Here is a 15,233-nt window from a genome sequence, read left to right on the forward strand (position 1 = left end):
GATAAAATGAGGAGGGGGAGGATAATGTATGTGTCAAGCGTGGAGAGCCTGGTAACTTTATAGGCAAGAATCACAAGCAGTTTGTGCTTTTTAGTCCCAAATAGCCATGACATTAAAAAAAGAAGTTGATGGGTTTTAAAACAACAGCCCAACATGAACAGCTACCAGCAGAGATGGGCTTGAGTTGTAAACCAGGCCCTTGGCCAAGCGTTCATCCACCAGATTCCTCCAGAGAGGAGGCAGCCAGGACTTCCTGGGCATGAGCAAGCAGGGGCCTTGTGCACACGCAGACACACATACAGGCGCACTCTCCCCTCTGGAGGCCCAACCAGCACAGTCATCATCCCATTCACACTGCACTCTTTCATCTCTGTGTGTTGACCGCAGAGGCCACAGTCTGCCCTTAGCCCTCTTCTTACAGATCTCTCAGCTGCCTGCAGGTACAGCAGATGTTGTTAGTCATCAGCATTGTCAGAGATGCTGGACACACTCAGAACTTAGGCACATTTGCTCCACTGCAAAGTTGTGGGAGATTGGGGGCGCAGGAGGCGAGAAAAGAGGCACATAAACAGTAATAATAATAATAATAATAATAATAATAATAATAATAATAATAAAAAATATTGCTCTTGAAGTAAAAAAATAATAACCCAACAGGAAGTTGAGCAGTGGTCATGCACACAACCTGTTGAGCATCCACCTAGATGATTTCAATAAATAGGGGAACAGATGACAACTGGAAGCAGTCGGGGGCTGCTTGAACATTTCTTGGGAGAAGGACGAGACAGAGAAAGAAGAGGAAGAAAGAGTTCTTTATCGAGAGCATTCTTTGTGGGGATGTTCAGAGATGCAGGAGAAGATATATTGTTTGATTATAGCATTTCCAACTTGTGTTAACAAGTCCCACAATTTAGCAGAGTAACATTCCCCTTTTAAACTTACAGCGGATGCGTTTGCTCAGGCCCGCTAAAGCCTCTATAATTACTGTTCTGGTATTTCCCCCTTATTCCCTCATAAAAGATAAGACATGACACAGTCTTCTATAAAAGTATAAAAAGAGTTGACTCACTCACATTCTGTTCACAATTGGATCCCAGAAGGCAGACTTAGCTTAGAAAAGTAACATACACCTGGAAACTATCTCATAAGGAGACAGTCCCTTTGTCCTCTCTTGGCTGGAAGCCAAGAGTGCATCTTTGGCTAAGCAGATGTTGCTTCTTCAACTCAAGTAGTCATGGAGGTCAGCCCTTTGCTTTTGTTACCTGCACAGTTGAGGCCACCTCTGGTCACATGTAGAGGAAGTCTGTCCCAGGCAGGAGAAACAGGAAGTTCCAACTGGCTGGTCCCGAGATCCCCTTTTATGTCCACTCTAAGGATGTTGTACTTGACTGCTCTTGTGTTTCACATCCAACATTCTTGAGGTCTCCTTGGCCTTGCCACAGCCGCCGGAAGTGGTGCTCCTCTTCCAGGAGAATGGCAGTGGCAGCAGATGTCATGGCGGAAGCCAAGAGTCCACGACAGAGACCACAGCAGCTGCCAATGTAGAGGTGAAGGAGAAGAGGTGCGGAAGTGGGATATCTGGGATTTCAAACAGAAGCCAGGGCAGTTTCTGTAAATCTGAGATGTGCCTCTCAAAGGATCCAGTTACAGATAGGTAGCCGTGTTGGTCTGCCATAGTCAAAATAAAAAAATTCCTTCCAGTAGCACCTTAAAGACCAACTAAGTTAGTTCTTGGTATGAGCTTTCGTGTGCATGCACACTTCTTCAGATACACTGAAACAGAAGTTGCCAGATCCTTCTATATAGTGAGAAGGTGGGGAGGGGTATTACTCAGAAGGGTGGTGGGAATAGGAGATTGGCAGATAGCTGAGATGAGCCTGTTGACGACTCTTAACGACTGTAATAGGTCTTACAGGAAAAGGCAAGGGGTGAAAAGGTGAGAAATGGCTTAGTCATGTATAATGGGATAAGAATCCAATGTCTTTGTTCAAACCAGGTCTCTCCATGGTTTTAAGTTTGGTAATGAGTTGCAATTCAGCAGCTTCTCTTTCCAGTCTATTTCTGAAATTCCTTTGTAGTAAAACAGCTACTTTGAGATCTTGTATAGAATGTCCTGGGAGATTGAAGTGTTCTCCTACTGGTTTCTCTGTTTTGTGATTCTTGATGTCAGATTTATGTCCATTTATTCTTTGGCGTAAGGTTTGGCCTGTTTGTCCAAACAAACAAAGGAGTTGGTGAGTGGTGTGCCAACTTAAAATATCAACAGCGAAACCGGACACCTTCATCTGCCCCAGCTACAATGAAATATGTCTTTCCCGTATCAGTCTCTACACCCACAGCAGGTGCTATAACTTTCCAACGGTTTGAATCTACCCCCAATGGTGCACTCTTCCACTGTCTCTTGAGACAGGTGGATGCCAACGACAAGCACAGAGTATATCCATGTACAAGTTGTGCACACAAGACTCTGCGTGCACACAGATCAGATTAATCTGCAGAGCTGGGGGTATGGCCCATGGGCAGGATTCACACCCACTCTCCTCATTGTATTTCAGAATGTCTGAAAAGCGTGCCCCCCTGGGGGGGGGGCACTGTCTGTAAACAAAAGGAAGAAACCTTCAGCCGCTCCTGTGAACTCTTAATCTTACAGACCTTGTTTAATCTGCAGAACATCCACAGCACAAACCTTTCCTTTTCCTTTTTGTAGACTTTTAAAAGTCATGCAACAGTCCTTTGGATTTGTTCTGCTTTGTGGGTTTTTGCAAGTAAAGTACAGTGTCAGCACCGTTAAAGGACATGATTTTCATGTTGTATGCTCTGCACTTTCTTTAGTGGCAGTAAATATACAGAGTGAAAGGGAAGCAAAAAGGCAAGGATATAAAGGAGGATTTTGATGTATCCAGTAAGACCTGGAATTGGATTTCTAAAACAAAACAAAACTATGAGAGGCCCCATGTAGGGATCAGATGGGATTACCACGAGGAATTATAAAATATACATCAAGCCATCGTGTCCACGATGAATGCATTGGGTTGACTGGGTTTGATATATTGACGATAATTTCTGATTAAATCCCATAAGGTTCTACATTCATGCCCTTTTTCCTCTACTCCCCATTTCTCTCTCTTCACAAGTCACGTACACACTTAGACAGGCAGGCGTCCTGGGTCCTCAAAGACAATGGGCAGTTTCGTAGATGTAGCTTTTCTTATATGTTAATCTTAGGATGTTAATCTTAGGGCCAGGAAACAGGTTTCACATTAAGGTGATAATGGTCACTGTCCTTCTGGCCATCCTTCTTATCATGTGTACTGATTGTTTATGACCTCCGGGGTTGCTGTATGTGCTCCTTTGTAGTTTTCATTCATTTACTCCAAAGTATGCATGCCTAACTAGTGTTTATAGTTTAACTTTGTCCCACTTGGGGTTTGTTTAAGCGCTCAGAGGAAATCTGATTGGTTCTTACGAGCACTGTGTAAAGGATTCTTTTGCTAATAAAATGGCCTGGTGAGGGGTGTGGTGTATGCACTTCCTCCGAGAGCCTTGCTGGTCAAAGCCTCGTGTCTTATTTTAATCAGGGTCCAGTCCTTCCTTTGTCCTCAGAACGCAACAGCCCCAGAGTGGATTTAAGGCTTTTTATTATTATTGAGTTGTGTTGGCACCTCTCAGGGTTTGATCTGATGTTTCGGGGTTTAGCTTCAGTGATGAAATGAAGCTCAGGAGAAACTGCCTTGCATGCCAAAGGTCATAGGTTGGGCTGAGAGACCCCTGGCCTTCAACCCCAGAGAGCTCTCCTTGCCTTGTGGATGATCCAGCCTTGGGTTTAACAATCAGCCCCTCTTCCCAGGGAACTCTAAAGTTGCATACAATCTGCTCCCAGAATCTGTTCCTTTGGGAAAGGAGGGCAAGGGAGGAAGGTTCTGAGACAACAGTAAGCCTTGGTGTTCTGCTCAAAGCTGAAAGAGGTTCTTAATCCCGGGATTGTGGGTTCATGCGCCATGTTGGATGAAAGATTCCTGCATTGCAGGGGGTTGGACTAGATTACCCTTGTGGCATCTTCTAACTCTATGATTCTGTGTAGGTTTTGCTCATCCTTGGGGTCCAGCTGATGTTAGCCAACCATACTGTGGGCTAGTCCCATGTCCTGGGCTGCTGTTAGTCACATTACAGAAATAATTAAAACAAACAAACAACAACAAAATCACCCTTCAACTTACAATTCTTAAGCAGCCTTCCATAGAAGGGTAACCATTCTTGGGATGCTTTTTGCAGTTGCAATTCCTGGCCAGGTCCAAAAGCAGGTCAGCATAATGTAACCTCCCAGAGCAAGCAGCCTCCAACAGGAGTCAGCTACATTCAGAGCAAGGGGGAGAGAGCCATCCCCCTGCTGCTTGTTCTCAGTGTCAGATATGTTAGAATATTCCATTCCACCTTAAGAGGAACAGGCATGATTGTTGTGTGACACATACCTGTTTACACTTCAGCACAGCTTGCTGGGAACTTCTGTTTGTGTATAGCTTTTGCTTATACTGCTTGCTTCGACATGAAAGGCAGAAGACATGTTTTTCCTCTTGTCCTGATGCTGAATAAACTGCTTGTAAATATGCTTTACACAGCCTCTCCCTGTCACTTCTGTTGTGCATTTACTCTGCTAAGTTGCGTGCCCAGCTTCTGCAGCTTCTGAAGCTCTGGGTCACAGATTCATGCTGCACCAAGGACTGGAGTTCAACCGGCACATCTGCGGGTGGGCTGGAGCCAGCTGGAGGCTTGCCAATTGCCCCCGATTCCTTAGCAGCATCCCAACAAGATACACAGTGGTAGACTGCCTCTAGATGTGGAACTTGGGCTGATTTCTGGCCTCAGAATTAAGTTCTGTAATTTTTCTGCACTGACATGGTATTCTGCACTGAGAGTATGTTTCCAAGCACAATTCAAAGTGTTGACGCTGACCTTTAAAGCCCTAAACGGCCTCGGCTCAGTTTACTTGAAGGAGCGTATCCACCCCCATCATTCAGCCCGGACACTGAGGTCCAGCTCCGAGGCCCTTCTGGTGGTTCCCTCACTGCTAGAAATGAGGTTGCAGGGAACCAGGCAGAGGACTTCTAAGTGGTGATGCCTGCCCTGTGGAAAGCCCTCCCATCAGATGTCAAGGAAATAAACAACTATCTGACTTTTAGAAGACATCTGAAGGCAGCCCTGTTTAGGGAAGCTTTTAATGACTGATGTTTTAATGTATTTTAATATTTTGTTGGATGCCGCCCAGAGTGGCTGGGGAAACCCAGCCAGATGGGCAGGGTATAAATTATTATTATTATTATTATTATTATTATTATTATTATTATTCAGTAGACACAGCCAGACGACAGCAAAGGACTTGACCAGAGTCATCTTGTAGCACAATGGGCCTGTTATGCCACCTCAAAGCAGGTTCTGTAGGTGGACAGCCCATTAGTCCAATCCTGTGCACCTGCTACCTTTTTGCCATCTCTAGGTGACTTCCCTCCCCTTCCTTTGTTCAAAGCGCTCGCACAATAGGGGATATTATTATGTCTTTCTTGATTACGAAAATAGCCTCAGTCTTGTTTTATCGGGTTTTATTCAGCAGGAATGTAATTCAATTCTCCCTTTCATTGGGTGACTCAGATGAAAGGGCACATGGCTTTTTATATAATTGCACGGGAGAAAGGGGGTTCAGAAAGGGTGGCGGCTGGATTCTTCTTTGCTCGCTCGTTTTCTGCACGCCCTGAGCAACAAATGCAGCAGCAGGGCAATATGAGGAAGCAAGCAATTTCCTCGGGTCAGGTGTGGAACAGAGTGACCCACATGGTTAGAGCTGTGTGTGGACTCTGTCCACAACGTAAAATCTGAGTTCAAAATCAAATTTTGCACAGAGGAGCCGAATATGCGGCAAGACTCTAGTTAAAGTCATGATGCTACAGGAAGTTATCATAAGTAAACATAGTAAGAGCTGGGCTGCTAGATAAGACCAAAAGACCCATCTAGCGCAGCATGTTGTTCTCAAAACAGAGTGTTTGTTGTGGGGGAGGAAGGGGAAGGAGAATGTTAGCTGCTTTGAGACTCCTTCGGGTAGTGACAAAGCGGGATATCAAATTCAAACTCCTCCTCCTCCTCCTCCTCCTCCTCCTCCTCTTCTTCTTCTTCTTCTTCTTCTTCTTCTTCTTCTTCTTCTTCTTCTTCTTCTTCATCATCATCATCATCATCATCTTCATCTTCATTTACTTGTACTGGTGTGCTTTCAAACTGCTAGGTTGGCAGAAGCTGGGATGGAGTAAAGGGACCTCACTCCGTCATGGGGATTCAAACCTCCGACCTTCTGATCGGCAAGCCCAAGAAGCTCAGTGGTTTAAACCACAGTGCCACCTGCGTTCCTACCCCCAGTTGTATTACAAAGTGGCTGATAATGAGAGGCATACTGTCTTCAACAGTGAAGGCAGTACATAAGCCATTGTGGGTTGTAGCCATTGACAGCTTCATCACAGAATCAAAGAAATGTAGAGTTGGAAGTGACCCGAGATGATCATCTGGCACAACCGCTTGCAATGGGGAAGGTAGTGGAACCATACCAATACTCCTGATTTCAACTCTGATATTGATTGCCAAGTTCAATCAAGGCCTCCTTGAACCTTGCTGGTCCAAGGGATTAAAAACCAGCAAACAACCATTGTACATGAGTTGGATACAGTGGTACCTCGGGTTACAGACACTTCAGGTTACAGACTCTACTAACCCAGAAATAGTACCTCGGGTTAAGAACTTTGCTTCAGGATGAGAACAGAAATCACACAGCAGCAGCGGGAGGCCCCATTAGCTAAAGTGGTACCTCAGGTTAAAAACAGTTTCAGGTTAAGAATGGACCTCCAGAACAAATTAAGTTCTTAACCCGAGGTACCACTGTATGAGGATTCTGTTGCAATAGAAACAATCGTAATGATAATACCACTGTATAAGCCTTGCTGATGTCCGGGTCACACATTTCACATGCCTTAAAAGAACTGATTGGTGACATTATTTGTCAACATATGAGATGAGAGCTGTAGGCAATGAAATAACAGAGCAATTGTTGCTTTCACTGGGAATGGTGAAGCCCATACCACCCACTGCAAATCAAAAGAAACTATAGTCATCTTCCAAAGCGGAAGTTAGTGGAACCATGCTATCACTCCTGATTTCAACACTGACATTGATTGTCAAGTGATGTCAAGGCCTGCTTGAAGCACGCTGATGCAGCTCCCACCACCCCTGAGACTTCGCCACACTGTTTGGGGTCAACAGCAGTTGGAGTCTAGCAACATCAGATTTGCCACCTGTATTTTAATGAATGTTGGGAGTCGGAAGCAAATGCAGCCAATATTATATCACTTGTGCACACTTTCCTAAGCACATGCTGTACAAGTCTTACTGTGATGAGAAAAGCAAGGTTGAAAATTGCAGCCCTACCAAGTAAAGAATTATCAGCTGCCACCGGTCCAAGTCATGAAAACATATAAAGAAGGAATGGGGAATCTGTGGCCCTCCAGATTTTAATGGGATAGAACTCCCATCAGCCCTGGCCAGTATGGTCCATGAGGGTTGGTAGAAAAGCCTCAGTAAATTCAAGGAAATATAAAATGTGTGTGGGACAGGAAAGAGAGTGTTTGAGATCTTGAGATTTTTTTTTTAAATTGGTGGGAGGGCTGTGTCTCAATAATTCCCGTAGACCAGCCCCCACAGACCTGGACCCCACAAAGCTCAAATGTAGCCTCTCCCTTTATCAGCCTCCACACCAACTCTGGTCATCTGGCCAGGCCCAAATATGTGTTTCTAACCTGTACCAGATGAAAACCAGAGTGAACAAAATCAGTGTCTTTAGAGGTGTTTCCCTTCTTTGCTGTCTCATTTCTTCCATTTGGTCTTTGATGATGCAGATTAACCTCTCCATTTTCTTTTGGAGCAATATATCTAATCCTGTGTTCATTTTTTTATTTTTTATTTACTTTAGATTGGATGCCTCTTTGTTCTCTGACGGGAATCTTCCTTGGATGCAAGTGGTCCTTCTGATGAACAAGAAATGCTCCTTCCAACAGAGAAAGAGAACCTTTGGATCCAAGCAATCATATTTTGACTTGTTCTTACCAATTTTTTAAGCTGCCTTGAGCCTCGAATGAACAATTCATTGAATTGATTTAAATAAATACTTAAAACAAGAATTCAGGAAGAAAGGCAATACCATAATCAATCATTTTAAAGCTGGAAACACTTCATTAATTAACGGCAAACATCCTTCTACTACGGATGTAACTGATTCTATCAACTTGCAATAAAATTGTGTATGTGGCTATGTGTTCTCAGAATAAGGGAGTTATTTGCAACATTTCTGTAAGACTGCCCTTATGTTTTTCAGGAGGATAGATTTGTCAGTCTTTACTAGGGTACTAATTAGGAATTAGGTATCACCCATACTGGTCAAAGGTGTACCATTGCTTCAGCTACAACATACTCTTTGAGCTCAGTATGGTGGGTTTCAGTTGCTTGATGGACTCCTTGGTTTTGCCACAACAGGTAGGGAGTGTGGTCAAGGAGAGAAAAGGAAATGGGGTTGTGGTTCACTGAGATGTTGAAGGGACACCGTGTCACCTACCAGACATCAATGGCAAGCTCAAGTGGATGAAGAAGGAAATGACTTTTGGTTCCTAGAAGCTTCACCCATCTGACAGGAATAGAACAGGTAAGAACTGGAGCAAACTAGCGCTTCCCAGCTCACCGTTTGGTGAGTGGAAAAGGAAGGGCATGGACCAGTCAATCCTCTGATCCAGAAGCCAGAGTGAGGTTTCCTCAACAGGAAACAGAGGTGTTCATTCCATTGCCTCCCCTAAGGAAGGATATCCCCCGTGTTCAAGCAGGTCACTCCTAGCTTATTGCAAGACACTTATGGTAAATTAATAAAAAGTTGGCTCTTTGGTCCATTGGTGTGTCTTATGCCAACTTTCTGGGGTATGGGGGAATTTATTCTTGTAGAGCAAATATTACATATGTGCAGAACAGATGTCTGTCTGGCCCACAGGAAAATGTGGCATTTGAGGGTGCACCCTGGTGTGCCTTGCTCACCAATGCTATGAAACCCTAGAGACATCAAAAAGTGTCCAAAACCTGCAGACCGGGTGGTTTTGTGATCTTTCCTTGCAGTTCTTGTCTAATAATGTATAGCCACATAAATCAGGGGCAGGGAACTGTGTCCATCCAGATGTTGCTAGATTGCAGATCCCATCTGTCCCAGCCAACATGGGCAAGAGTCTAGGATGATGGGACTTGTAGTCTAGCAACAGCTGGAGAACCACAGACTGGTAAGGAGGACAATGTGAGAGGTAAACTGTTGATTTGCCACAGGTTTTGGTTGTGCTGGCTCAGTAAGCAAGGAGGAGTCCACACTTGCATCTTCTTGATCCTTCAAAAGCCATCACTACTTGTCCTCCAGGTTGGACAGAGCCAAGACGGCATAATTCTGCAATTGTTTGCGCTCATCCAGGTTATACTGCAGCTTCTCCAGCAGCTCAAAGTAGCGGAAGAGGGCGTCACGCGGCCAAATGACCTGCTCGTCATTATCAGCCTCGTATAGCCCTGGCAGGTTCTTGTGGACATATGTTTCCCAATCCAGAGGTCCAGCCTCGACTTCTGGTATGCTGTATATTGTGGATGGCCCCATACTCATTCTGTCCTGCCCCTGGGGTAAGCTGTACTTCTTTTCCAGCAGTTCCACCTTAAATTTGTCAGCTTTCTGCTGAGTCTCAATCTGCTTCATTTCTTCACTCAATTCATTCCGAATGGTCTGGAAATTGGTGACCATGGTGGCCACCATGAGGTTTCTGAAGATGAATGCCCCAATGAGGAGCCACAAGCAGATAAACAAGCCACTGATTGCTTTGTTTATCTCTGGGACCTTCCACGTGTCCTGCAGCAGAGCATACCAATGGTCCATGGTGAAGAGAATGAAGATGGTCACCAGTGAATTGGGCATGTCTTGAAAATACATGTTGTACTCTAGGTCGTCCAGGTTTGAGCGAGTGTAGCTCTCAAAGAAGAAAATGCCTGATACGGCAAAAATATAGAAGAAGAAGACGAGGAGCACCAGGATGAAGCTCATGGCTTTCATTGCTTTGAAGAGGGCCATAATGAGGATCCGGATTTGCCGGAGTCTAGGGAAGAGCTTTAAGCATCGCAGCACACGGCAAACCTGGAGGAAGTATGTGACGGCCTTGCTGTGTTTCTTTTCAACAAGGAGTATCAACTCAGGGATAAAGGATATGATGGTGACTGTGCAGTCAAAGACATTCCAGGAGTTCTTAAAGTAATCCTGAAAGCTAACAGCCCAGTTCAGCCCAATTTCCACCAAAAAGATGAGGACAATGGCCCAGATGATCACCTCCATTGCTATCTTCATTTTCACAAAGTGGTCCTCCAACTTATCCCTTATCTCTACTAAGATCATGAGGACCACCATGTTCAGGCAGATGAGGAAGATCATGAAGACTTTGAAGATTTGGCTGTTCAGGACTGAATAAGCCCACATGGCGACAGGGGGCCAGCGGCTGCAGCGCACGCGGATACGATTACGGCAGCGTTTCTCTCGCGTGATCATGACATTCCGTTTGGGCGCAACATTGAAGCGCACCAGCTGGTGATGGTCTGTGAGCATTAGCTTCTTTAGCTTCCGATGGTCCAGGAAATCTCGTATGTTATGGCGTGGAATAGCACTGCCTAGCCCCCGTAGATAGTCAATCAGATAGAAAGTGTAGATCAGCTTGGAGCGGATGGCATCTGCTCGGGGATGCAGTTCAAAGGGTACTTCATTTGTCTCTTTGGAAGCATGTGATGAGGGTGGCTGGTCCTCCATGACTCCTGCTGGCTCCTCTTGGTATGGCCCAGAGGAGATTGGAAGGTTCTTCATACAGCATAATAGACACTCAGTGGTGACCTCACAGTTGAGAGTATTCTCCTGGAGCAGTCAGAGCATTCCACTAGCCTGATTCTATTGGTATGCCTAGGATTGCAGTTCTTAGGGTCAATGCATGCAAGTTATACAGTGGAATGCAGACATAAGACAGTATATAGTCTAAGAGCCAGTGTGGTGTAGTGGTTAAGAGCAGTAGTCTCGTAATCTGGGGAACCTGGTTCGTGTCTCCGCTCCTCCACTTCTCAGCTGGCCGAGAGTAAAGAGGGCGGTCCCTGGGCGTGCCTGGCCTTAAATATACTAGACCACACCTCCCCAGCCCGCCGATTGGCGGACAGGGTAGAAAGCACGCCCAGGGATTCCCCCAGTTCTCGCGGGGGCCAAAGGCCAGCCCCCGCGCATGAGGGAGGGGCTAGACCGCAACCCCCTCTCCTCCCCAAGGATTGGAAATGGCTTTGTTTGGGTCCTTTGTTTGTTTTGAACTCTGATTCTTTTGCGGCATTGGCTACCCCTCCCAATTTGGTGTCATCTGAAAATTGAGAGTCCCCTCAATTCTTTCATCCATGTCATTTAGAAAGATGTTGAACAACAACTGGTCCAGGACAAAACTCTGCTGCACCCATCTTGTCTCTTTTTTCCAGGATGATGAGGAACCATTAGTGAGCACTCTTTTTGTTTGAACTGTCAACCAGCCAGAAATCCACCTAACAGTTCCCTTGTCCACCCCACATTTTATGAGCTTCTCCATGCGGATATCATGGGAGAGTTTGCCAACAGCCTTCCTGAAACCAAGATACACTACATCCACAGCAGGGAGGGAACAGCTGGCTGGGTCAGGGAGGTGATCAGTGCCTCTTTCCGCGAGGGGGGTGTTCACTGCCTGTTTGAAGGAGGCAGTGATAAGACCACTTCTTAAGAAACCTTCGCTAGATTTATTTGGAGTGGGGGGGGCAAGAATTAAACACCAAATACTCATAGACAAATGGGAGAGGGGAGGCTTTGCCCTACCAGAGTTAGAAATTTAACACGCAACTGCTGGGTTGTGCTAGACCTGGAAGGTTTTGACAATCGATACGGTTGGCACACGTATCTAATTTATGAAAAGGTGAGGGCACACAAGGGATTTCTGAATCACATTATAAGCAAATCCTTATATAAGATCTGGATAAAATATACAGTGGTACCTCAGGTTAAGAACTTAATTTGTTCTCGATGTCCATTCTTAACCTGAAACTGTTCTTAACCTGAAGCACCACTTTAGCTAATGGGGCCTCCCGCTGCTGCTGCTGCTGCGCCACCATGCCGCAATTTCTGTTCTCATCCTGAAGCAAAGTTCTTAACCCGAGGTACTACTTCTGGGTTAGCGGAGTCTGTAACCTGAAGCGTCTGTAACCTGAAGCAGCTTTAACCCGAGGTACCACTGTAAAGGATTATTAGAACCAAAGATTCCCTTGTGGACCTCACCGACAGAAGCCCTGGCTGTCAAACAGAAAAATATGCAGAGAGACTGGGCCACATACAGAGTGCTGATAGAAGAAATTAATGATAACTTCAAATTGAAAGAATTTGAAGAAATTAGAAGACACTTGACAGACTGGCTGCAAGATTTTCAGATAAATGAAAGATTGAGCTTAGACAGAAAGGAAGGTCTTGCAAAAGAAACATCTAGATTTGAAAAAGAATTAATTCAATATAAAGGAAAATAAATTTAAAGAATATATAACCTCCTTTTAGAATGGGAGGTGAAAGAAGAATTGATGAAAGGGACAATGGTGAAATGGGCGCAAGACCTAGGTTATAACATCTATATGGATCAATGGGAGAAACTATGGAGGGAGGGCATTAAATTTACGGTATGCTATAATCTCAGATAAAATATTATGAAAATGCAGTACAGTTGGCACCACACTCCAGCAAAACTTGCGAAGATGTATAAAAATAGATCACCAACTTGCTGGAGGTGTAAAGATGGCATAGGGTCATATATACAGTACACATGTGGTGGGAATGCACAGCCATTAAGGAATTCTGGAATAACATCTACAATGAATTTAAAAAGTTATTTAATTTCTCATTTAAGAAAAAACCTGAAACCTTCCTCCTAGGTATAATGTCATCAGAAATCAAAAAAGATGTTAGACTACTTTTTTATGTACACGACAGTAGCAGCCAGAATCTTAATTGCAAGAAACTGGAAAAGTGATAAAACACCTATGATAAATGAGTGGCAGGTCCAAATGATAGAATATGTGCAGTTGGCTATGATGACAGGGAGAGTCAGAGGAGATCCAAAAGAGAAAGTACAGAAAGAATGGAAAATATTTAAAGAATACCTGGAAAACTATTGTAATAATAAACATCTCCTGGCATCTTACTAGAATGGTTCTTGTAAAATAAGAGACATAATGTTGTTGTTATCTGATAAAAACAAAGAAAGCAATACAGTACAGTGGTACCTCAGGTTACATACGCTTCAGGTTACATACGCTTCAGGTTACAGACTCCGCTAACCCAGAAATAGTGCTTCAGGTTAAGAACTTTGCTTCAGGATGAGAACAGAAATCGTGCTCCAGCGGCATGGCGGCAGCAGGAGGCCCCATTAGCTAAAGTGGTGCTTCAGGTTAAGAACAGTTTCAGGTTAAGAACGGACCTCCAGAACAAATTAAGTACTTAACCCGAGGTGCCACTGTAATTTGGAACTGTGTGTGAAAGAACAATAGAAACAATAATACAATGAGTCTAATCAGAAGTTAAATGTTTTTATTTTCTCTTTTTAATTATTTTCTTTATTAATTTCTTCCTTTTTCTTCTTCCTTTTTAAATTTTCTTCTATTCTCACTTTTCCCTTTTAGTCTCTTTTCTTTCTGATCTGCTAAGAAAGAGACAAAGTTAAATATGAAAAGTTGACTAATTCAAAGCGATGTTTTGTAGTTTGTTAACTATTGTTAAAGATGGTCAACTGCAGCAAACAATGAATTGATGTATTAGTTATTGTTGATTTATTGTTATTGTCAAATCTTAAATAAAATTTAATTAAAAAGAAAATAGAAGCTTTCCCTGGATTCGGAAAACTACCGTATTTTTCGCCCTATAGGACGCACCGGCCCATAGGGCGCACCTAGATTTTTTTTGGGGGGGGGAAATAAAGGAAAAAAAATTATTCCCCCCCCAGGCGCGGGGCTGGGGAAGCTCGGGCTTTGGCAGCTTTGGTATCGCTCTGGGAGCTTGTGGGGCTGGAGGAGGGGAAAGCGGAGCTTCCCCCTCCCCCAGCCCCCAGAACAGGACCAGAGCCATGTGGAAGCTGCGTGCAGCTTTGGCATCGCTCTGTGAGCTTGCGGGGCTGGAGAAGGGGAAAGCCCTCCGCCAGCCTTCTAGCCAAGTCGGGGGACAGTGGGAAAGGTGCGCTGTGCCTCCCGCTGTCCCCCGAGTTTGCGGGGCTGGCGACGGGGAGGAGCAGGCTTCTCCCCCCGCCATCCTTCTAGCCAAGTCGGGGGACAGTGGGAAAGGTGCGTTGCTCCTCCCGCTGTCCCCCGAGTTTGCGGGGCTGGCGACGGGGAGGAGCAGGCATCTCCCCCCCGCCAGCCTTCTAGCCAAGTCGGGGGACAGTGGGAAAGGCGCGCTGCGCCTCCCGCTGTCCCCCGAGTTTGCAGGGCTGGTGACGGGGAGGAGCAGGCTTCTCCCCCCTGCCAGCCTTCTAACCAAGTCGGGGGACAGCAGGAAAGGCGCGCTGCGCCTCCCGCTGTCCCCCGAGTTATGCAGGGCTGGCGACGGGGCTCTCCTGAAGCCTGGAGAGCACTCTCCAGGCTTCAGCGAAAGCCTGCATTCGCCCCATAGGACGCACACACACTTCCCCTTCATTTTTGGAGGGGAAAAAGTGCATCCTATAGGGTGAAAAATACGGTAACTACTGGCCAGTTGCTAATCTACCTTTCCTGAGCAAAGTTCTGGAGCAAGTGGTCACAGACCAGATCCAGGCACTTTTGGAAGAAACTGATTTTCTGGATCCATTTCAATTGGGGTTCAGGCCTCATTTTGTTTCCAGTCATACTTGGGTGGTCATTCCCAGAGAGTGTTGCTTGGGGAATGCTTTTCAACCCCATAGAACCTTCAATGTGGGGTTCCTCAGGGCTCAGTCTTATCCTCTACATTGTTTAACATCTACATGAAACTGCTGTGTGGAGTTATCTGGAGGTTTGGAGTACGTTGTCAGCAGTATAATGATGACACACAGCTCTATTTCTCTATTACATCTGCAGGTGAGGCAGTGGAAGTGCTGGACCAGTGTCTA

The 15,233-nt window shown here is 45.2% G+C and overlaps 1 protein-coding gene across 1 annotated transcript; it reads right to left on the reverse strand.

Annotated features, from left to right (window-relative positions):
- Window positions 1–8,236: 8,236 nt before the first annotated feature.
- On the reverse strand, window positions 8,237–10,935 carry LOC310713090 (cation channel sperm-associated protein 2-like). The gene has a single exon (XM_083516840.1). It carries the CDS (start codon window positions 10,886–10,888, stop codon window positions 9,458–9,460), a length of 1,431 nt encoding a protein of 476 aa, XP_083372966.1. The 5' UTR covers window positions 10,889–10,935; the 3' UTR covers window positions 8,237–9,457.
- Window positions 10,936–15,233: the final 4,298 nt, after the last annotated feature.

Source organism: Podarcis liolepis, assembly GCF_965112155.1.
Source record: "Podarcis liolepis genome assembly, chromosome: 8".
NCBI lineage: Eukaryota > Metazoa > Chordata > Lepidosauria > Squamata > Lacertidae > Podarcis > Podarcis liolepis.